This window comes from Ambystoma mexicanum, chromosome 13 (genome assembly GCF_040938575.1).
Source record: "Ambystoma mexicanum isolate Mex_15411 chromosome 13, UKY_AmexF1_1, whole genome shotgun sequence".
In the NCBI taxonomy this organism is placed as follows: domain Eukaryota; kingdom Metazoa; phylum Chordata; class Amphibia; order Caudata; family Ambystomatidae; genus Ambystoma; species Ambystoma mexicanum.
The window spans coordinates 840,184,710-840,209,036 of record NC_090938.1 but is presented as its reverse complement, the minus strand read 5'-3'; the positions used below and the strand labels follow the sequence as shown (position 1 = coordinate 840,209,036).

Here is a 24,327-nt window from a genome sequence, read left to right as displayed (position 1 = left end):
TGCCTTCACCCCAGCCCTCTCCCCAACCTGCACCCCAGCCTGCACCCCTGCCAGCACCGCAGCCTTCGCCCCTGCTTGCACCCCAACCTGCACCCCTGCCTACACCCCAGACTGCACCCCAGCCTGCACCCCTACCTGCTCCCCTGCCTGCACCCTGCCTGCACCCTGCCTGCACCCCAGCCTGCACCCCAGCCTGCTCCCCTGCCTGCTCCCCTGCCTGCACCGCAGCCCACACCCCAGCCCGCACCCCAGCCTGCACCCCAGCCTGCACCTCTACCTGCTCCTCTGCCCACACCCCAGCCCGCACCCCAGCCTGCACCCCAGCCTGCTCCCCTGCCTGCTCCCCTGCCTGCACCCCTGCCTTTACCCCAGCTTGCACGCCAGCCTTCACCCCTGCCTGCACCCCTACCTGCTCCCCTGCCTGCAGCCCAGCCCACACCCCAGCCTGCACCCCTGCCTGCTCCCCTGCCTGCACCCCTGCTTGCACCCCAGCCTTTACCCCAGCCTGCACCCCAGCCTGTACCACAGCCTTTACCCTAGACTGTACCCCAGCTTTCACCCCAGCCTGTACCCCAGCCTGCACCCCTGTCTGCACCTCAGGCTGCACCCATGCGTACACTCCTGCCTTAACCCCTACCTGCACCCCATCCTTCACCCCATCTTTCACCCCAACCTGCACCCCAGACTGTACCCCTGCCTTTAACCCAGGCTGTACAGCAGATTTCACCCCAGCCTGCACCCTGTCTGCCCCCCAGACTGCACCCCTACCTGCACCCCAGCCTGCACCCCTGCCCTCACCCCTGCCTTTACCTCAGCCTTCACCCCTGCCTGCACCCCTGCCTGCACCCCTGCCTGTACCCCAGCCTTCACCCCAGACTGCACCCCTGCTCACACCCCAGACTGCACCCCTGCCTGCACCCCAGCCTGCACCTCTGCCTGCACCCCAGCATGCACCCCAGCCTTTACCCCAGCCTTCACCCCAGACTGCACCCCTGCCTTCTCCCCTGCCTTCTCCCCTGCTTGCACCCCTGCCTGCACCCCTGCCTTAACCACTGCCTTAACGACTGCCTTCACCCCTGCCTTCACCCCTGCCTTCTCCCCTGCCTGCACCCCAGCCTTCACCTCAGACTGCACCCCTGCCTGTACCCCTGTCTGCACCCCAGACTGCACCCCTGCCTTCACCGACTTATAACAGCATCACGTCCTTGCCACAGTCAAGCTCGGGCACCGTCCTCGGGGCCTTGAGATCCTGCGCTTTCTAAATCCTACACATCGGGTGTTAACCTCGGAGCTGGCTCTGCTGCCTGTGGTCTGAGCCTGTGAGACTGGCCAATCCGAGGGCCAGCTCTGCTGTCTGATGCCTGGGACTGTGCGATCAGTGTGGCCTGAGGGCCAGCTCTGCTGTCTGAGGCCAGGAACTGGGCGATCAGTGTGGCCTGAGGGCCAGCTCTGCTGTCTGATGCCTGGGACTGTGCGATCAGTGTGGCCTGAGGGCCAGCTCTGCTGTCTGAGGCCCGAGCTCGTGCTGTGCTTGGCCTGCCATGTTCCTGCGCTCCTGGTGGCGCCTCTTCTTTTTCCAGAGGAAGATGTGAGAGTTCCTCTGGCAGAGGGGGCTTGGGGGGGGGGAGTGATGGGGCAGTGAGAGGATTAACATTCAGTGAGACAGGGTGACGTCATGGGTGAAGAAGGAAACACCAGTGAGTCGGACTCGGGGGTGCCAGGCAGAGCCCCTGAGCAGCGCTGACCCGTGTCTGAGACCCTGAGTCATGTGCAGTAGTGTGGCGGGGGGGGGGGGGATGTCCGCAAGATGGGCGAGTCATGCAGTCACAGCGAGGACACCTGCAGGAGGGGGCGAGGTGAGTCATGGAGTTACCGACACCTGCAGGGTGGATTGTGGTTGTGCGCACTTCTTAGTTGTATCCATAAGGAGTCCAGAGTGGCAGATGGCTCTTAGGTGTATGACTATCTATTGTGTTGGTCTGTATTTGTGTAGTGTTGTTAGATGTATGTACTATGTGCCAGGGAGTTCCCGCTAGGTTTGCTTCCAGAATCGCAGAGAGATGGTAGGGTGCGAACATTAGATTGATACTTGGTGTGTTTCTGTGTAGTGTGGCTAGGCCCTAGTCAAGTGTAGTGGCGTTGGTTAGGTTGGAGGAGCAGGAATTTGAAATAGGTTAGTAAGTCAGTCGGTTTGGTGAAGCCTCTGGTGTGAGTATTTGGTTCCTGCTTAATGATATCTGCCAATGTTCTCGGTTGTGGTTCGTCAGCACATCTTGCCTCCTCTCTACGTCAGGCGGCTGGCTTCCTGCGGGTTATGGTGACAGGTGAATTGTTGTACCTAGTGTGTTCCTGGTTACTCGTCCAGGTTAGTCGTGGCCGTTGGGTGTGGACCTGATGTCTGGTCGGTTGCCGAAAGGGTGCACAGCAGAAGTTATAAAGATAGAGGGGGAGGCACTAGTTGTGGGTGTGCAGGGAAGGGCAGCCCTAGTTGTGGGTGGGCAGGGAAGGGCTGCCCTAGTTGTGGGTGGGCAGGTTACGGCAGCCCTAGTTGTGGGTGTGCAGGGAAGGGCAGCCCTATTTGTGGGTGGGCAGGGAAGGGCAGCCCTAGTTGTGGGTGGGCAGGTTAGGGCAGCCCTAGTTGTGGGTGTGCAGGGTAGGGCAGCCCTAGTTGTGGGTGCGCAGGTTAGGGCAGCCCTAGTTGTGGGTGGGCAGGGAAGGGCAGCCCTAGTTGTGGGTGGGCAGGGAAGGGCAGCCCTAGTTGTGGGTGTGCAGGGAAGGGCAGCCCTAGTTGTGGGTGTGCAGGTTAGGGCAGCCCTAGTTGTGGGTGTGCAGGTTAGGGCAGCCCTATTTGTGGGTGGGCAGGGAAGGGCAGCCCTAGTTGTGGGTGGGCAGGTTAGGGCAGCCCTAGTTGTGGGTGGGCAGGGAACATCAGCCCTAGTTGTGGGTGGGCAGGGAAGGGCAGCCCTAGTTGTGGGTGTGCAGGTTAGGGCAGCCCTAGTTGTGGGTGTGCAGGTTAGGGCAGCCCTATTTGTGGGTGGGCAGGGAAGGGCAGCCCTAGTTGTGGGTGGGCAGGGAAGGGCAGCCCTAGTTGTGGGTGTGCCTCTGGTGTGAGTATTTGGTTCCCGCTTAATGATATCTGCCAACATTCTCGGTTGTGGTTCGTCAGCACATCTCGCCTCCTCTCTACGTCAGGCGGCTGGCTTCCTGCGGGTTATGGTGACAGGTGAATTGTTGTACCTAGTGTGTTCCTGGTTACTCGTCCAGGTTAGTCGTGGCCGTTGGGTGTGGACCTGATGTCTGGTCGGTTGCCGAAAGGGTGCACAGCAGAAGTTATAAAGATAGAGGGGGAGGCAATAGTTGTGGGTGTGCAGGGAAGGGCAGCCCTAGTTGTGGGTGGGCAGGGAAGGGCAGCCCTAGTTGTGGGTGGGCAGGGAAGGGCAGCCCTAGTTGTGGGTGTGCAGGTTAGGGCAGCCCTAGTTGTGGGTGTGCAGGGAAGGGCAGCCCTAGTTGTGGGTGGGCAGCCTAGTTGTGGGTGTGCAGGTTAGGGCAGCCCTAGTTGTGAGTGTGCAGGTTAGGGCAGCCCTAGTTGTGGGTGTGCAGGTTAGGGCAGCCCTAGTTGTGGGTGGGCAGGTTAGGGCAGCCCTAGTTGTGGGTGTGCAGGGAAGGGCAGCCCTAGTTGTGGGTGGGCAGGTTACGGCAGCCCTAGTTGTGGGTGTGCAGGGAAGGGCAGCCCTATTTGTGGGTGGGCAGGGAAGGGCAGCCCTAGTTGTGGGTGGGCAGGTTAGGGCAGCCCTAGTTGTGGGTGTGCAGGGTAGGGCAGCCCTAGTTGTGGGTGCGCAGGTTAGGGCAGCCCTAGTTGTGGGTGGGCAGGGAAGGGCAGCCCTAGTTGTGGGTGTGCAGGGAAGGGCAGCCCTAGTTGTGGGTGTGCAGGTTAGGGCAGCCCTAGTTGTGGGTGTGCAGGTTAGGGCAGCCCTATTTGTGGGTGGGCAGGGAAGGGCAGCCCTAGTTGTGGGTGGGCAGGGAAGGGCAGCCCTAGTTGTGGGTGGGCAGGGAAGGGCAGCCCTAGTTGTGGGTGGGCAGGGAAGGGCAGCCCTAGTTGTGGGTGTGCCTCTGGTGTGAGTATTTGGTTCCCGCTTAATGATATCTGCCAACATTCTCGGTTGTGGTTCGTCAGCACATCTCGCCTCCTCTCTACGTCAGGCGGCTGGCTTCCTGCGGGTTATGGTGACAGGTGAATTGTTGTACCTAGTGTGTTCCTGGTTACTCGTCCAGGTTAGTCGTGGCCGTTGGGTGTGGACCTGATGTCTGGTCGGTTGCCGAAAGGGTGCACAGCAGAAGTTATAAAGATAGAGGGGGAGGCACTAGTTGTGGGTGTGCAGGGAAGGGCAGCCCTAGTTGTGGGTGGGCAGGGAAGGGCTGCCCTAGTTGTGGGTGGGCAGGTTACGGCAGCCCTAGTTGTGGGTGTGCAGGGAAGGGCAGCCCTATTTGTGGGTGGGCAGGGAAGGGCAGCCCTAGTTGTGGGTGGGCAGGTTAGGGCAGCCCTAGTTGTGGGTGTGCAGGGTAGGGCAGCCCTAGTTGTGGGTGCGCAGGTTAGGGCAGCCCTAGTTGTGGGTGGGCAGGGAAGGGCAGCCCTAGTTGTGGGTGGGCAGGGAAGGGCAGCCCTAGTTGTGGGTGTGCAGGGAAGGGCAGCCCTAGTTGTGGGTGTGCAGGTTAGGGCAGCCCTAGTTGTGGGTGTGCAGGTTAGGGCAGCCCTATTTGTGGGTGGGCAGGGAAGGGCAGCCCTAGTTGTGGGTGGGCAGGGAAGGGCAGCCCTAGTTGTGGGTGAAGCCTCTGGTGGGAGTATTTGGTTCCCGCTTAATGATATCTGCCAACATTCTCGGTTGTGGTTCGTCAGCACATCTTGCCTCCTCTCTACGTCAGGCGGCTGGCTTCCTGCGGGTTATGGTGACAGGTGAATTGTTGTACCTAGTGTGTTCCTGGTTACTCGTCCAGGTTAGTCGTGGCCGTTGGGTGTGGACCTGATGTCTGGTCGGTTGCCGAAAGGGTGCACAGCAGAAGTTATAAAGATAGAGGGGGAGGCACTAGTTGTGGGTGTGCAGGGAAGGGCAGCCCTAGTTGTGGGTGGGCAGGGAAGGGCTGCCCTAGTTGTGGGTGGGCAGGTTACGGCAGCCCTAGTTGTGGGTGTGCAGGGAAGGGCAGCCCTATTTGTGGGTGGGCAGGGAAGGGCAGCCCTAGTTGTGGGTGGGCAGGTTAGGGCAGCCCTAGTTGTGGGTGTGCAGGGTAGGGCAGCCCTAGTTGTGGGTGCGCAGGTTAGGGCAGCCCTAGTTGTGGGTGGGCAGGGAAGGGCAGCCCTAGTTGTGGGTGGGCAGGGAAGGGCAGCCCTAGTTGTGGGTGTGCAGGGAAGGGCAGCCCTAGTTGTGGGTGTGCAGATTAGGGCAGCCCTAGTTGTGGGTGTGCAGGTTAGGGCAGCCCTATTTGTGGGTGGGCAGGGAAGGGCAGCCCTAGTTGTGGGTGGGCAGGGAAGGGCAGCCCTAGTTGTGGGTGTGCAGGTTAGGGCAGCCCTAGTTGTGGGTGGGCAGGGAAGGGCAGCCCTAGTTGTGGGTGTGCCTCTGGTGTGAGTATTTGGTTCCCGCTTAATGATATCTGCCAACATTCTCGGTTGTGGTTCGTCAGCACATCTTGCCTCCTCTCTACGTCAGGCGGCTGGCTTCCTGCGGGTTATGGTGACAGGTGAATTGTTGTACCTAGTGTGTTCCTGGTTACTCGTCCAGGTTAGTCGTGGCCGTTGGGTGTGGACCTGATGTCTGGTCGGTTGCCGAAAGGGTGCACAGCAGAAGTTATAAAGATAGAGGGGGAGGCACTAGTTGTGGGTGTGCAGGGAAGGGCAGCCCTAGTTGTGGGTGGGCAGGGAAGGGCTGCCCTAGTTGTGGGTGGGCAGGGAAGGGCAGCCCTAGTTGTGGGTGTGCAGGGAAGGGCAGCCCTATTTGTGGGTGGGCAGGGAAGGGCAGCCCTATTTGTGGGTGGGCAGGGAAGGGCAGCCCTATTTGTGGGTGGGCAGGGAAGGGCAGCCCTAGTTGTGGGTGTGCAGGGAAGGGCAGCCCTATTTGTGGGTGGGCAGGGAAGGGCAGCCCTATTTGTGGGTGGGCAGGGAAGGGCAGCCCTAGTTGTGGGTGGGCAGGGAAGGGCAGCCCTAGTTGTGGGTGGGCAGGGAAGGGCAGCCCTAGTTGTGGGTGGGCAGGGAAGGGCAGCCCTAGTTGTGGGTGTGCCTCTGGTGTGAGTATTTGGTTCCCGCTTAATGATATCTGCCAACATTCTCGGTTGTGGTTCGTCAGCACATCTCGCCTCCTCTCTACGTCAGGCGGCTGGCTTCCTGTGGGTTATGGTGACAGGTGAATTGTTGTACCTAGTGTGTTCCTGGTTACTCGTCCAGGTTAGTCGTGGCCGTTGGGTGTGGACCTGATGTCTGGTCGGTTGCCGAAAGGGTGCACAGCAGAAGTTATAAAGATAGAGGGGGAGGCAATAGTTGTGGGTGTGCAGGGAAGGGCAGCCCTAGTTGTGGGTGGGCAGGGAAGGGCAGCCCTAGTTGTGGGTGGGCAGGGAAGGGCAGCCCTAGTTGTGGGTGTGCAGGTTAGGGCAGCCCTAGTTGTGGGTGTGCAGGGAAGGGCAGCCCTAGTTGTGGGTGTGCAGGGAAGGGCAGCCCTATTTGTGGGTGGGCAGGGAAGGGCAGCCCTATTTGTGGGTGGGCAGGGAAGGGCAGCCCTAGTTGTGGGTGGGCAGGGAAGGGCAGCCCTAGTTGTGGGTGGGCAGGGAAGGGCAGCCCTAGTTGTGGGTGAAGCCTCTGGTGTGAGTATTTGGTTCCCGCTTAATGATATCTGCCAACATTCTCGGTTGTGGTTCGTCAGCACATCTCGCCTCCTCTCTACGTCAGGCGGCTGGCTTCCTGCGGGTTATGGTGACAGGTGAATTGTTGTACCTAGTGTGTTCCTGGTTACTCGTCCAGGTTAGTCGTGGCCGTTGGGTGTGGACCTGATGTCTGGTCGGTTGCCGAAAGGGTGCACAGCAGAAGTTATAAAGATAGAGGGGGAGGCAATAGTTGTGGGTGTGCAGGGAAGGGCAGCCCTAGTTGTGGGTGGGCAGGGAAGGGCAGCCCTAGTTGTGGGTGGGCAGGGAAGGGCAGCCCTAGTTGTGGGTGTGCAGGTTAGGGCAGCCCTAGTTGTGGGTGTGCAGGGAAGGGCAGCCCTAGTTGTGGGTGGGCAGCCTAGTTGTGGGTGTGCAGGTTAGGGCAGCCCTAGTTGTGAGTGTGCAGGTTAGGGCAGCCCTAGTTGTGGGTGTGCAGGTTAGGGCAGCCCTAGTTGTGGGTGGGCAGGTTAGGGCAGCCCTAGTTGTGGGTGTGCAGGGAAGGGCAGCCCTAGTTGTGGGTGGGCAGGTTACGGCAGCCCTAGTTGTGGGTGTGCAGGGAAGGGCAGCCCTATTTGTGGGTGGGCAGGGAAGGGCAGCCCTAGTTGTGGGTGGGCAGGTTAGGGCAGCCCTAGTTGTGGGTGTGCAGGGTAGGGCAGCCCTAGTTGTGGGTGCGCAGGTTAGGGCAGCCCTAGTTGTGGGTGGGCAGGGAAGGGCAGCCCTAGTTGTGGGTGGGCAGGGAAGGGCAGCCCTAGTTGTGGGTGTGCAGGGAAGGGCAGCCCTAGTTGTGGGTGTGCAGGTTAGGGCAGCCCTAGTTGTGGGTGTGCAGGTTAGGGCAGCCCTATTTGTGGGTGGGCAGGGAAGGGCAGCCCTAGTTGTGGGTGGGCAGGGAAGGGCAGCCCTAGTTGTGGGTGTGCCTCTGGTGTGAGTATTTGGTTCCCGCTTAATGATATCTGCCAACATTCTCGGTTGTGGTTCGTCAGCACATCTCGCCTCCTCTCTACGTCAGGCGGCTGGCTTCCTGCGGGTTATGGTGACAGGTGAATTGTTGTACCTAGTGTGTTCCTGGTTACTCGTCCAGGTTAGTCGTGGCCGTTGGGTGTGGACCTGATGTCTGGTCGGTTGCCGAAAGGGTGCACAGCAGAAGTTATAAAGATAGAGGGGGAGGCACTAGTTGTGGGTGTGCAGGGAAGGGCAGCCCTAGTTGTGGGTGGGCAGGGAAGGGCTGCCCTAGTTGTGGGTGGGCAGGGAAGGGCAGCCCTAGTTGTGGGTGTGCAGGGAAGGGCAGCCCTATTTGTGGGTGGGCAGGGAAGGGCAGCCCTATTTGTGGGTGGGCAGGGAAGGGCAGCCCTATTTGTGGGTGGGCAGGGAAGGGCAGCCCTAGTTGTGGGTGTGCAGGGAAGGGCAGCCCTATTTGTGGGTGGGCAGGGAAGGGCAGCCCTATTTGTGGGTGGGCAGGGAAGGGCAGCCCTAGTTGTGGGTGGGCAGGGAAGGGCAGCCCTAGTTGTGGGTGGGCAGGGAAGGGCAGCCCTAGTTGTGGGTGAAGCCTCTGGTGTGAGTATTTGGTTCCCGCTTAATGATATCTGCCAACATTCTCGGTTGTGGTTCGTCAGCACATCTCGCCTCCTCTCTACGTCAGGCGGCTGGCTTCCTGTGGGTTATGGTGACAGGTGAATTGTTGTACCTAGTGTGTTCCTGGTTACTCGTCCAGGTTAGTCGTGGCCGTTGGGTGTGGACCTGATGTCTAGTCGGTTGCCGAAAGGGTGCACAGCAGAAGTTATAAAGATAGAGGGGGAGGCAATAGTTGTGGGTGTGCAGGGAAGGGCAGCCCTAGTTGTGGGTGGGCAGGGAAGGGCAGCCCTAGTTGTGGGTGGGCAGGGAAGGGCAGCCCTAGTTGTGGGTGTGCAGGTTAGGGCAGCCCTAGTTGTGGGTGTGCAGGGAAGGGCAGCCCTAGTTGTGGGTGTGCAGGGAAGGGCAGCCCTATTTGTGGGTGGGCAGGGAAGGGCAGCCCTAGTTGTGGGTGGGCAGGGAAGGGCAGCCCTAGTTGTGGGTGGGCAGGGAAGGGCAGCCCTAGTTGTGGGTGTGCCTCTGGTGTGAGTATTTGGTTCCCGCTTAATGATATCTGCCAACATTCTCGGTTGTGGTTCGTCAGCACATCTCGCCTCCTCTCTACGTCAGGCGGCTGGCTTCCTGCGGGTTATGGTGACAGGTGAATTGTTGTACCTAGTGTGTTCCTGGTTACTCGTCCAGGTTAGTCGTGGCCGTTGGGTGTGGACCTGATGTCTGGTCGGTTGCCGAAAGGGTGCACAGCAGAAGTTATAAAGATAGAGGGGGAGGCAATAGTTGTGGGTGTGCAGGGAAGGGCAGCCCTAGTTGTGGGTGGGCAGGGAAGGGCAGCCCTAGTTGTGGGTGGGCAGGGAAGGGCAGCCCTAGTTGTGGGTGTGCAGGTTAGGGCAGCCCTAGTTGTGGGTGTGCAGGGAAGGGCAGCCCTAGTTGTGGGTGGGCAGCCTAGTTGTGGGTGTGCAGGTTAGGGCAGCCCTAGTTGTGAGTGTGCAGGTTAGGGCAGCCCTAGTTGTGGGTGTGCAGGTTAGGGCAGCCCTAGTTGTGGGTGGGCAGGTTAGGGCAGCCCTAGTTGTGGGTGTGCAGGGAAGGGCAGCCCTAGTTGTGGGTGGGCAGGTTACGGCAGCCCTAGTTGTGGGTGTGCAGGGAAGGGCAGCCCTATTTGTGGGTGGGCAGGGAAGGGCAGCCCTAGTTGTGGGTGGGCAGGTTAGGGCAGCCCTAGTTGTGGGTGTGCAGGGTAGGGCAGCCCTAGTTGTGGGTGGGCAGGGAAGGGCAGCCCTAGTTGTGGGTGGGCAGGGAAGGGCAGCCCTAGTTGTGGGTGCGCAGGTTAGGGCAGCCCTAGTTGTGGGTGGGCAGGGAAGGGCAGTCCTAGTTGTGGGTGTGCAGGGAAGGGCAGCCCTAGTTGTGAGTGTGCAGGTTAGGGCAGCCCTAGTTGTGGGTGGCCAGGGAAGGGCAGCCCTAGTTGTAGGTGTGCAGGTTAGGGCAGCCCTAGTTGTGGGTGCACAGGGAAGGGCAGCCCTAGTTGTGGGTGCGCAGGGAAGGGCAGCCCTAGTTGTGGGTGGGCAGGTTAGGGCAGCCCTAGTTGTGGGTGGGCAGGGAAGGGCAGCCCTAGTTGTGGGTGGGCAGGGAAGGGCAGCCCTAGTTGTGGGTGCGCAGGGAAGGGCAGCCCTAGTTGTGGGTGCGCAGGGAAGGGCAGCCCTAGTTGTGGGTGCGCAGGGAAGGGCAGCCCTAGTTGTGGGTGCGCAGGTTAGGGTAGCCCTAGTTGTGGGTGTGCAGGTTGGGGCAGCCCTAGTTGTGGGTGCGCAGGTTAGGGTAGCCCTAGTTGTGGGTGTGCAGGGAAGGGCAGCCCTAGTTGTGGGTGCGCAGGTTAGGGCAGCCCTAGTTGTGGGTGGGCAGGGAAGGGCAGCCCTAGTTGTGGGTGTGCAGGGAAGGGCAGCCCTAGTTGTGGGTGCGCAGGTTAGGGCAGCCCTAGTTGTGGGTGGGCAGGGAAGGGCAGCCCTAGTTGTGGGTGTGCAGGTTAGGGCAGCCCTATTTGTGGGTGGGCAGGGAAGGGCAGTCCTAGTTGTGGGTGTGCAGGTTAGGGCAGCCCTAGTTGTGGGTGGGCAGGGAACATCAGCCCTAGTTGTGGGTGGGCAGGGAAGGGCAGCCCTAGTTGTGGGTGTGCAGGTTAGGGCAGCCCTAGTTGTGGGTGTGCAGGTTAGGGCAGCCCTATTTGTGGGTGGGCAGGGAAGGGCAGCCCTAGTTGTGGGTGGGCAGGGAAGGGCAGCCCTAGTTGTGGGTGTGCCTCTGGTGTGAGTATTTGGTTCCCGCTTAATGATATCTGCCAACATTCTCGGTTGTGGTTCGTCAGCACATCTCGCCTCCTCTCTACGTCAGGCGGCTGGCTTCCTGCGGGTTATGGTGACAGGTGAATTGTTGTACCTAGTGTGTTCCTGGTTACTCGTCCAGGTTAGTCGTGGCCGTTGGGTGTGGACCTGATGTCTGGTCGGTTGCCGAAAGGGTGCACAGCAGAAGTTATAAAGATAGAGGGGGAGGCAATAGTTGTGGGTGTGCAGGGAAGGGCAGCCCTAGTTGTGGGTGGGCAGGGAAGGGCAGCCCTAGTTGTGGGTGGGCAGGGAAGGGCAGCCCTAGTTGTGGGTGTGCAGGTTAGGGCAGCCCGAGTTGTGGGTGTGCAGGGAAGGGCAGCCCTAGTTGTGGGTGGGCAGCCTAGTTGTGGGTGTGCAGGTTAGGGCAGCCCTAGTTGTGGGTGTGCAGGTTAGGGCAGCCCTAGTTGTGGGTGTGCAGGTTAGGGCAGCCCTAGTTGTGGGTGGGCAGGTTAGGGCAGCCCTAGTTGTGGGTGTGCAGGGAAGGGCAGCCCTAGTTGTGGGTGGGCAGGTTACGGCAGCCCTAGTTGTGGGTGTGCAGGGAAGGGCAGCCCTATTTGTGGGTGGGCAGGGAAGGGCAGCCCTAGTTGTGGGTGGGCAGGTTAGGGCAGCCCTAGTTGTGGGTGTGCAGGGTAGGGCAGCCCTAGTTGTGGGTGGGCAGGGAAGGGCAGCCCTAGTTGTGGGTGGGCAGGGAAGGGCAGCCCTAGTTGTGGGTGCGCAGGTTAGGGCAGCCCTAGTTGTGGGTGGGCAGGGAAGGGCAGTCCTAGTTGTGGGTGTGCAGGGAAGGGCAGCCCTAGTTGTGAGTGTGCAGGTTAGGGCAGCCCTAGTTGTGGGTGGCCAGGGAAGGGCAGCCCTAGTTGTAGGTGTGCAGGTTAGGGCAGCCCTAGTTGTGGGTGCACAGGGAAGGGCAGCCCTAGTTGTGGGTGCGCAGGGAAGGGCAGCCCTAGTTGTGGGTGGGCAGGTTAGGGCAGCCCTAGTTGTGGGTGGGCAGGGAAGGGCAGCCCTAGTTGTGGGTGGGCAGGGAAGGGCAGCCCTAGTTGTGGGTGCGCAGGGAAGGGCAGCCCTAGTTGTGGGTGCGCAGGGAAGGGCAGCCCTAGTTGTGGGTGCGCAGGGAAGGGCAGCCCTAGTTGTGGGTGCGCAGGTTGGGGCAGCCCTAGTTGTGGGTGCGCAGGTTAGGGTAGCCCTAGTTGTGGGTGTGCAGGGAAGGGCAGCCCTAGTTGTGGGTGCGCAGGTTAGGGCAGCCCTAGTTGTGGGTGGGCAGGGAAGGGCAGCCCTAGTTGTGGGTGGGCAGGTTAGGGCAGCCCTAGTTGTGGGTGGGCAGGGAAGGGCAGCCCTAGTTGTGGGTGGGCAGGGAAGGGCAGCCCTAGTTGTGGGTGGGCAGGTTAGGGCAGCCCTAGTTGTGGGTGTGCAGGGAAGGGCAGCCCTAGTTATGGGTGTGCAGGTTAGGGCAGCCCTAGTTGTGGGTGGGCAGGGAAGGGCAGCCCTAGTTGTGGGTGGTCAGGGAAGGGCAGCCCTAGTTGTGGATGTGCAGCGAAGGGCAGCCCTAGTTGTGGGTGCGCAGGTTAGGGCAGCCCTAGTTGTGGGTGTGCAGGTTAGGGCAGCCCTAGTTGTGGGTGGGCAGGGAACATCAGCCCTAGTTGTGGGTGTGCAGGGAAGGGCAGCCCTAGTTGTGGGTGTGCAGGTTAGGGCAGCCCTAGTTGTGGGTGTGCAGGTTAGGGCAGCCCTATTTGTGGGTGGGCAGGGAAGGGCAGCCCTAGTTGTGGGTGGGCAGGGAAGGGCAGCCCTAGTTGTGGGTGTGCCTCTGGTGTGAGTATTTGGTTCCCGCTTAATGATATCTGCCAACATTCTCGGTTGTGGTTCGTCAGCACATCTTGCCTCCTCTCTACGTCAGGCGGCTGGCTTCCTGCGGGTTATGGTGACAGGTGAATTGTTGTACCTAGTGTGTTCCTGGTTACTCGTCCAGGTTAGTCGTGGCCGTTGGGTGTGGACCTGATGTCTGGTCGGTTGCCGAAAGGGTGCACAGCAGAAGTTATAAAGATAGAGGGGGAGGCAATAGTTGTGGGTGTGCAGGGAAGGGCAGCCCTAGTTGTGGGTGGGCAGGGAAGGGCAGCCCTAGTTGTGGGTGTGCAGGTTAGGGCAGCCCTAGTTGTGGGTGTGCAGGGAAGGGCAGCCCTAGTTGTGGGTGGGCAGCCCTAGTTGTGGGTGTGCAGGTTAGGGCAGCCCTAGTTGTGGGTGTGCAGGTTAGGGCAGCCCTAGTTGTGGGTGTGCAGGTTAGGGCAGCCCTAGTTGTGGGTGGGCAGGTTAGGGCAGCCCTAGTTGTGGGTGTGCAGGGAAGGGCAGCCCTAGTTGTGGGTGGGCAGGTTAGGGCAGCCCTAGTTGTGGGTGTGCAGGGAAGGGCAGCCCTATTTGTGGGTGGGCAGGGAAGGGCAGCCCTAGTTGTGGGTGGGCAGGTTAGGGCAGCCCTAGTTGTGGGTGTGCAGGTTAGGGCAGCCCTAGTTGTGGGTGGGCAGGGAAGGGCAGCCCTAGTTGTGGGTGCGCAGGTTAGGGCAGCCCTAGTTGTGAGTGTGCAGGTTAGGGCAGCCCTAGTTGTGGGTGGCCAGGGAAGGGCAGCCCTAGTTGTGGGTGTGCAGGTTAGGGCAGCCCTAGTTGTGGGTGCGCAGGGAAGGGCAGCCCTAGTTGTGGGTGCGCAGGGAAGGGCAGCCCTAGTTGTGGGTGGGCAGGTTAGGGCAGCCCTAGTTGTGGGTGGGCAGGGAAGGGCAGCCCTAGTTGTGGGTGGGCAGGGAAGGGCAGCCCTAGTTGTGGGTGCGCAGGGAAGGGCAGCCCTAGTTGTGGGTGTGCAGGGAAGGGCAGCCCTAGTTGTGGGTGCGCAGGGAAGGGCAGCCCTAGTTATGGGTGCGCAGGTTAGGGTAGCCCTAGTTGTGGGTGTGCAGGTTGGGGCAGCCCTAGTTGTGGGTGCGCAGGTTAGGGCAGCCCTAGTTGTGGGTGTGCAGGGAAGGGCAGCCCTAGTTGTGGGTGCGCAGGTTAGGGCAGCCCTAGTTGTGGGTGGGCAGGGAAGGGCAGCCCTAGTTGTGGGTGGGCAGGTTAGGGCAGCCCTAGTTGTGGGTGGGCAGGGAAGGGCAGCCCTAGTTGTTGGTGGGCAGGGAAGGGCAGCCCTAGTTGTGGGTGGGCAGGTTAGGGCAGCCCTAGTTGTGGGTGTGCAGGGAAGGGCAGCCCTAGTTATGGGTGTGCAGGTTAGGGCAGCCCTAGTTGTGGGTGGGCAAGGAAGGGCAGCCCTAGTTGTGGGTGGTCAGGGAAGGGCAGCCCTAGTTGTGGATGTGCAGCGAAGGGCAGCCCTAGTTGTGGGTGCGCAGGTTAGGGCAGCCCCAGTTGTGGGTGCGCAGGTTAGGGCAGCCCTAGTTGTGGGTGTGCAGGTTAGGGCAGCCCTAGTTGTGGGTGTGCAGGGAAGGGCAGCCCTAGTTGTGGGTGTGCAGGTTAGGGCAGCCCTAGTTGTGGGTGTGCAGGTTAGGGCAGCCCTAGTTGTGGGTGTGCAGGTTAGGGCAGCCCTAGTTGTGGGTGGGCAGGGAAGGGCAGTCCTAGTTGTGGGTGTGCAGGTTAGGGCAGCCCTAGTTGTGGGTGGGCAGGGAAGGGCAGCCCTAGTTGTGGGTGGGCAGGTTAGGGCAGCCCTAGTTGTGGGTGCGCAGGTTAGGGCAGCCCTTGTTGTGGGTGTGCAGGTTAGGGCAGCCCTAGTTGTGGGTGCGCAGGTTAGGGCAGCCCTAGTTGTGGGTGCGCAGGTTAGGGCAGCCCTAGTTGTGGGTGTGCAGGTTGGGTGATGCTTGGGTTTTCTTGCTTTTCCTGTCTGAGCTTAATTGCTGCATAATTGCACATGAGCACTATCCCTAAATCTGTCTGTTTGTTGGGCGGCCTTCTCTTCGTTGATCACTCTAGTTGTTGGGCATGGCTGGGGGGGGGCGAGCAGGGTGTGGGGAGGGTGGTGCTTAGTTTTGATCCTCTAAGATAATACTGCTGTTATCTGTGACCGCGTCCCTTAGTGCATTTCTTTTTGGTCCGTGATGTTATTGCTGCCGATGTCCCTTTGCTGTTGTCATTGTCTGCTGGATAACCAAGCTTTGAGTCATTTTCTGAATATGATGTGGTCTTGTGTGGTTCTCATTTATTTAGGCATGGTGTTCCAAAGGTTAGCAATTAGACTTGAGAACACTGTTCTCCTGAATTCCCTTTTTTGTATTGTTTTGTTTATTTGTAGGTCGTCGCTTGATCTTAGGTCCCTTCTTGGCTGGTAGCGGCTGATCTTGGCCGGGAGGAATTCAGCTCCTTCTCTGTGTAAGGCTTTGTGGGAGATGCCGTGGACCTTGAATTGAATGTGTTTTTTTACTGGTAGCCAGTGAAGGCTATTCAGAGCTGCAGCGATGTGGTCTCGTCTGTTTAATCTTAGTAGAATCGTGGCTGCAGTGTTTTGCGCCCTTTGGAGTTTCTTGCTGAGTCTTTCCGGCATTCCTGATTGCGAGGGTTCTGTAAGGACAGGAGAGGTTTGGGAGTAGTCCTCTGAGTAGTTTTAGGAGATAGAAGCATTTTTTGGTTTTTGGTTTGGCTTGCGATTCCAGAAATAGTCAGTTGTCCATGAAGTCTTTGGTTGTGTTCCAATGCCGGCCAGTCCAGTTGTGGGTTGGCTGTGTTGATTTCTGTGGGTGAGAGCTTTTTTTCAGTTTTTACCGGGTTCAGTTTGAAGTTGTTCGTTGTCTTCCAGTTGTGCCCCAGCACCTTGAAGCGTCTCATGGGCTAGATGGAATTACCGAAAATTGATCAAGACCCAAATTACTGGACAGACTCAAAGAATATGGCAAAGTACTACTTTATTATAAACATGAAATAAAGTAGGGCAAACTAGCCAACAATGGACAGTCATTCACCAAACTTGTTTATACCAGGGTTTTATACCCCAATGTGCATCAGCTATGATGTCATCCTATGTGGCAAATTAAAAACCTATTCCAGGGAGGTATTGGTTAGGAGAACATATGTACCTATCGTATATCTAGACATTAGTAACACCATTGGCCCCTCCTGAAACACTTAATCCTTATGGAAGAATAACCCTACAGCAGTGAACAAGGAAAAACTCTCCAAAATCTCTACCAGCTACAAATCAGAGATCCTCCAAACTAAAAGGAACACGTACAACGGTAGAATCAACAAAGCTAATTCCGGTACTAGAGAACTCTTCATCTTGAGAGAGCTAGAATCCTCTACACCAACAGTAGAAACGTGCATTAAGGACATGACTTGGTGTCCAAATATTCAAACCACACTCAACAAAATCTCGCTTTTACAAGAGAAAATGGAACAGAAAACACTAAGCCTCTCAGGGGACTTGCTCCTGCCAAACCATGCAACCGCTTTAAATTCACCCCAGTCTCCATCCGCAAAGTAGTGGACATAATGGCCAGTCTTAAACCATCTAAATGCCAAGGGGACACCCGCCCGGCACCCATTATCCAAGAGGCAGCTCGGGAACTAGCACCATTCATCAGTATCCTAATAAACTCATCTTCGACACATGTACTGTCCCTACCAACCTAAAAGATGCTAGGGCCCTCCCCTATTAAAAAAACAAACCTGGACCCTAACATGCCGAACCGATTACAGAACAATAACCACTATTCCTTTCCTCCTAAAAATTCTAGAGAGGGCGGCATACTTACAGGTACAGACTCACCTCGAATCCAACAATCTACTTGGCCGGTGACAGTCAGGCTTTAGACCTAAACACAGCACAGAAACTGCCTTAATAGACCAACAAAATCAAATGGACGATCTTACGGACAAAGGGAAGCTTGCCCTCCTTCTTGTCTTGGACCTCTCGGCCGCATTTGATTTAGTCAGCCATAAAGTACTTTGCAACCACTTGATGTCAGCTGCCTACTTCTCCACCGAAGCCACTGCCTGGATACAATCCTTCTTGGATGATCGAACCATGAGGGTTGTTGCACCACTGCATCAGCAGAGCCTGCACTGATCACCTGCAGAGTACCACAGGGGTCGTGTGTCTTGCCTACGATGTCCAATATTTTCACCAAGCCACTTTTCGATCACCTTGACAATCTGGGTGTCACCTATACTAACTATGCTGATGACACTCAGATTCTCATTCCCATCACCGGTGATCATGACACAGACTCAACAGAATCTACCTCATTATCCAAGCTTGGAAGGCCAATCACGGTCTTTGTCTAAACGACGAAAAGACAGAGCTACTTTTCATTGACTCGACATCAAGACTGAACAACTTGAGAAATCAGTTTAAATCGTTCAACATAGACGGCATTAACATTAAAGTAACCAAGGAGGTAAAAATTCTGGGCTTTTATCTCGACTCAGCCCTAAGCCTGAATAGACAAGCCAACGCCACAGCTTCTGCCACGGTATACACTTGTAAACTAATCAATGCTTGCAAACCATTTCTTTCAACAGCAAGCTGTACCATATTGGCTAGAGCATTAATCTTGTCTAAACTAGACTATTGCAACGCTCTATACCTAGGGACGAGTGAACATAATGTAAAAAAATAAAATTCTGCTAAATTACGCAATAGGAACAGTGCTAAACATCCCGAGAACGCAGCACATCTCAGCTGTCAGACGCAACACCAAATGGCTCTCAGTCACGGACAGAATCAACTTCTAAACGTTAACCCTTACTCACAAATGCCTCTCAAACTCAGCACCTAAATACTTAGCAGACAAATTCTCTACAAACACATCCAACCGACCTACTAGAACATTACACTCACACACCGACCTACTAGAACATTACACACACACACCGACCTACTAGAACATGACACTCACACACCGACCTATTAGAACATGACACTCACACACCGACCTACTAGAACATTACACACACACACCGACCTACTAGAACATGACACTCACACACCAACCTACTAGAACATTACACTCACACACCAACCTACTAGAACATGACACTCACACACCGACCTACTAGAACATTACACTCACACACCGACCTACTAGAACATTACACTCATACACCGACCTACTAGAACATGACACTCACACACCGACCTATTAGAACATGACACTCACACACCGACCTACTAGAACATTACACTCACACACCGACCTACTAGAACATGACACTCACACACCGACCTACTAGAACATTACACTCACACACCGACCTACTAGAACATGACACTCACACACCGACCTACTAGAACATTACACACACACACCGACCTACTAGAACATGACACTCACACACCGACCTATTAGAACATGACACTCACACACCGACCTACTAGAACATGACACTCACACACCGACCTATTAGAACATGACACTCACACACCGACCTACTAGAACATTACACTCACACCGACCTACTAGAACATGACACTCACACACCGACCTACTAGAACATGACACTCACACACCGACCTACTAGAACATGACACTCACACACCGACCTACTAGAACATTACACTCATACACCGACCTACTAGAACATGACACTCACACACCGACCTATTAGAACATGACACTCACACACCGACCTACTAGAACATGACACTCACACACCGACCTACTAGAACATGACACTCACACACCGACCTACTAGAACATTACACTCACACACCGACCTACTAGAACATGACACTCACACACCGACCTACTAGAACATTACACACACACACCGACCTACTAGAACATGACACTCACACACCGACCTATTAGAACATGACACTCACACACCGACCTACTAGAACATGACACTCACACACCGACCTATTAGAACATGACACTCACACACCGACCTACTAGAACATTACACTCACACCGACCTACTAGAACATGACACTCACACACCGACCTACTAGAACATGACACTCACACACCGACCTACTAGAACATTACACTCACACCGACCTACTAGAACATGACACTCACACACCGACCTACTAGAACATGACACTCACACACCGACCTACTAGAACATTACACTCACACACCGACCTACTAGAACATTACACTCACACACCGACCTACTAGAACATGACACTCACACACCGACCTACTAGAACATTACACTCACACACCGACCTACTAGAACATTACACACACACACCGACCTACTAGAACATGACACTCACACACCGACCTACTAGAACATTACACTCACACACCGACCTACTAGAACATGACACTCACACACCGACCTACTAGAACATTACACTCACACACCGACCTACTAGAACATTACACACACACACCGACCTACTAGAACATGACACTCACACACCGACCTACTAGAACATTACACTCACACACCGACCTACTAGAACATGACACTCACACACCGACCTACTAGAACATTACACTCATACACCGACCTACTAGAACATTACACTCACACACCGACCTACTAGAACATTACACTCACACACCGACCTACTAGAACATGACACTCACACACCGACCTACTAGAACATTACACTCACACACCGACCTACTAGAACATGACACTCACACACCGACCTACTAGAACATTACACTCACACACCGACCTACTAGAACATTACACTCACACACCGACCTACTAGAACATTACACTCACACACCGACCTACTAGAACATTACACACACACACCGACCTACTAGAACATTACACTCACACACCGACCTACTAGAACATTACACTCACACACCGACCTACTAGAACATGACACTCACACACCGACCTACTAGAACATTACACACACACACCGACCTACTAGAACATTACACACACACACCGACCTACTAGAACATGACACTCACACACCGACCTACTAGAACATGACACTCACACACCGACCTACTAGAACATTACACTCACACACCGACCTACTAGAACATTACACACACACACCGACCTACTAGAACATGACACTCACACACCGACCTACTAGAACATGACACTCACACACCGACCTACTAGAACATGACACTCACACACCGACCTACTAGAACATGACACTCACACACCGACCTACTAGAACATTACACACACACACCGACCTACTAGAACATTACACACACACACCGACCTACTAGAACATGACACTCACACACCGACCTACTAGAACATTACACACACACACCGACCTACTAGAACATGACACTCACACACCGACCTACTAGAACATTACACTCATACACCGACCTACTAGAACATTACACTCACACACCGACCTACTAGAACATTACACTCACACACCGACCTACTAGAACATTACACTCACACACCGACCTACTAGAACATTACACTCACACACCGACCTACTAGAACATTACACTCACACACCGACCTACTAGAACATTACACACACACACCGACCTACTAGAACATGACACTCACACACCGACCTACTAGAACATTACACTCACACACCGACCTACTAGAACATGACACTCACACACCGACCTACTAGAACATTACACTCACACACCGACCTACTAGAACATTACACACACACACCGACCTACTAGAACATGACACTCACACACCGACCTACTAGAACATTACACTCACACACCGACCTACTAGAACATTACACTCACACACCGACCTACTAGAACATTACACACACACACCGACCTACTAGAACATGACACTCACACACCGACCTACTAGAACATGACACTCACACACCGACCTACTAGAACATGACACTCACACACCGACCTACTAGAACATGACACACACACACCGACCTACTAGAACATGACACTCACACACCGACCTACTAGAACATGACACTCACACACCGACCTACTAGAACATGACACTCACACACCGACCTACTAGAACATGACACTCACACACCGACCTACTAGAACATGACACTCACACACCGACCTACTAGAACATGACACTCACACACCGACCTACTAGAACATGACACTCACACACCGACCTACTAGAACATTACACTCACACACCGACCTACTAGAACATGACACTCACACACCGACCTACTAGAACATGACACTCACACACCGACCTACTAGAACATTACACTCACACACCGACCTACTAGAACATGACACTCACACACCGACCTACTAGAACATGACACTCACACACCGACCTACTAGAACATGACACTCACACACCGACCTACTAGAACATGACACTCACACACCGACCTACTAGAACATGACACTCACACTGCCTCAAAGTTCTGAGATACAAGTTACAAAAAGCGGGCGGAAGCAGCTTTCCAGTGCTCGCAGCCAAGCTTTGGAATTCCTTACCAGTCGAACTAAGATCGGAATCATCCTACTACGGCTTCAGAAATAAGACCAAAAGTGGCGCTTCTCCTACGCCTTAGCCTGCCTTCCTTGTTGATATATGAAATGTCTGTTAATATCTGTATGCAATGCAAATAGCCGGTAAATAACTGTATAGTAATGTTAACTATTTCCTATTCCTGATGTATCCTTCTCTCTGCCTATTCTTCTATTATGGAACTTTGTAAAGCGCCCAGATACCCCAGGGTTCAGTGCGCTATATAAATAGATAAACACACAAAGTTCTACAGGAAGTACTGAAAATGCACTTTATAGATCTTGGGGGCTGACCCCCCCCCCCGAATCACTTATTGATTGGTTTGTGCTAATTTACTATGCTCTGTCGGCCCCCCAGCGAGAGTCCATCTGCCACGGCTTTCCTTGGCTCCCCCAGCCCAACTGATCTCCTGCACTCTTTCTCTCCCCCAGGCATGAGCCCGACCTCTGCAGCCCACGGCCGGTGATGAAGTCACGACTGAAGGCGATGGCGGCACCAATGCTCCCTGCCATCCTCGTATGGGGCGCCACAATCGTTTGTGTGGGGGCCCGCAGTTCAGAACCAGACGCACATTTCGACCCATGTAAGTTGATGGCCCCTCTGGACAGAGGGTTGGGATTCCCTGGAAGAGAGGAAGGGGGGGCGTCCCTGGGAGGAGGGACTTCAGAGGAAGGAGGGGCTACCTAAGAGGTGGGGCTATCTAGGAGGAGGGGCTTCAGAGGAAAGAGGGGCTACCCAGGAGGTGGGGCATCAGTGTAAGGAGGAGCATCCCTGGGAGGAGGGGCTTCAGAGTAAAGAGGGGCATCCCTGGGAGGAGGGGCTTCAGAGTAAAGAGGGGCTTCCCTGGGAGGAGTGGCTTCAGAGGAAGGAGGGGCATCCCTGGAGGAGTGGCTTCAGAGGAAGGAGGGGCATCCCTGGGAGGAGTGGCTTCAGAGGAAGGAGGGGCATCCTTGGAGGAGGGACCTCAGGGGAAGGAGGGGCATCGCTGGGAGGAGTGGCTTCAGAGGAAGGAGGGGCATCCCTGGGAGGAGTGGCTTCAGAGGAAGGAGGGGCATCCTTGGAGGAGTGGCTTCAGAGGAAGGAGGGGCATCCCTGGGAGGAGTGGCTTCAGAGGAAGGAGGGGCATCCTTGGAGGAGTGGCTTCAGAGGAAGGAGGGGCATCCCTGGGAGGAGTGGCTTCAGAGGAAGGAGGGGCATCCTTGGAGGAGGGACCTCAGGGGAAGGAGGGGCATCCCTGGGAGGAGTGGCTTCAGAGCAAGGAGGGGCACCCTTGGAGGAGGGACTTCAGGGGAAGGAGGGGCATCCCTGGGAGGAGTGGCTTCAGAGCAAGGAGGGGCATCCCTGGGAGGAGTGGCTTCAGAGGATGCAGGGCATTACCTGAGAGGAGGGGTCTGTGTGGACAGTGGGGAGCTCAGTTCAGCGGGAGGAGGGGGTCCCTAGATCCAAGGTCTTCAGTGAGAGGAGCTGGGTGGGATAAACCACCTATCTCTGATCAAAGCAAAGAGCTGAAATGTCCCAGATCTGAGATAAGAGTGTCCTTTGCACCAGAGCTAACACTTGCCTGGGTATTCTGAGATGTAGCAGCACAGCCTGGCCTCTGAGCTGGGGAGACCTTGGCCACCTTATGGGAAGCTCGTGTCTGAGGCCAGAACCTGTAGAATCGATGTTGAGTAGCGGGATAGTTCTTCTTCCGCCTGACCTCTGGGGTTATAGGATCTTCGTAACCAGAGGACTAGCTCCACTGTCTCATAACTGATTCTATAAGATCTGCCTAACCCAAGGGAACGTGTTTGTGTTTTGTAGTGTTTTTATTTGAAGAACAGTGATGTCAATTTCGATCCTAAATGATTTACAATAACGCAATTTACAGATAATGGAGTCATTCCCGGGAAGGGTGCCTGTACAATAGCACCCCGGGAAGGGTGCCTGTATAATAGCACCCCGGGAAGGGTGCCTGTACAATAGCACCCAGGGAAGAGTGCCTGTACAATAGCACCCCGGGAAGGGTGCCTGTACAATAGCACCCCGGGAAGGGTGCTTGTACAATAGCACCCCGGGAAGGGTGCCTGTACAATAGCACCCCGGGAAGGGTGCCTGTACAATAGCACCCCGGGAAGAGTGCTTGTACAATAGCACCCCGGGAAGGGTGCCTGTACAATAGCACCCCGGGAAGGGTGCCTGTACAATAGCACCCCGGGAAGGGTGCCTGTACAATAGCACCCCGGAAAGGGTGCCTGTTCAATAGCATCCCGGGAAGCGTGCCTGTACATTAGCACCCCGGGAAGGGTGTCTGTACAATAGCACCCCGGGAAGGGTGCCTGTACATTAGCACCCAGGGAAGGGTGTCTGTACAATAGCACCCCGGGAAGGGTGCCTGTACAATAGCACCCTGGGAAGGGTGTCTGTACAATAGCACCCTGGGAAGGGTCCCTGTACAATAGCACAAAGATGAGAACAAGTGGTGAGCCAATTTATGAGGGTGCAATAAGGTGGAACATTAACCAAAGACAAAACAAAAATGTAAAAAATATCAGAAACAGGCAACTTATAAAGTTAACATTAACATCAGGGGAATGCTTTAAACTAAAGATGAGTATTTCACAAATATACAAATGTACGCTCTTTAGCAGCACTAGGGGGAGTTGTAGGGTCGGCTAGAGGGGGTGCAGGCACTCCCTTTTTGGCAAGAAAGTGAAGTTTAAGCCGAGCTTTGAAGAGATCCTCGGTTGGACCGGCTTTGAATGTTATGGGAAGTGGGGTTTGAATGGAGCGGGTCGAGTGGGGAGAACCAGTGGAAGCAATAGGATGCACAGGGGGGATGTGGGACAGTGAGGTTGAATGTTGAGGGGGAGCTGATGGAATGAGATGGTGAATAGAAAGAGATACAATCAGACAGGTACTGGGGAGCAAGACAATTGATAACTTTACCGACTAAGAGAAAGAATTTGAAAAGGAAGCGGTTGTGCGTGGCGAGCCAGCCAGCATGGGGTTAGTAGGTAGAACTGGGGGAGGAAGTGGTAGGTAGTGTGGGTAGTGAGGTTCAGGACTTTGTTTTGAGGGTGGACGGATGGGAGAGGAAGGCAAAGATTAGGCATGGGCAGGAGTCAGGTTTTTTTTTAACATGAGGGTAGAGATTAGAGTTTTCGTAAAGCGT

General features: G+C 55.7%; 1 protein-coding gene across 5 annotated transcripts in view; it reads left to right on the top strand.

Moving 5' to 3' along the window:
- Positions 1–24,327, top strand: part of DDR1 (discoidin domain receptor tyrosine kinase 1) — a 318,555-nt gene that overhangs the window by 129,562 nt on the left and 164,666 nt on the right. For 4 of the 5 annotated variants that reach the window (XM_069635356.1, XM_069635355.1, XM_069635357.1 and 1 more), the window contains one exon: positions 21,605–21,756. The exons of the other annotated variant lie outside the window; for it this stretch is intronic. In XM_069635356.1, the coding sequence (XP_069491457.1) occupies positions 21,639–21,756 (118 nt within the window). In that variant the 5' untranslated portion in view covers positions 21,605–21,638. The remainder of the gene's footprint in view (positions 1–21,604; positions 21,757–24,327) is intronic. 5 annotated transcript variants of the gene reach the window in all.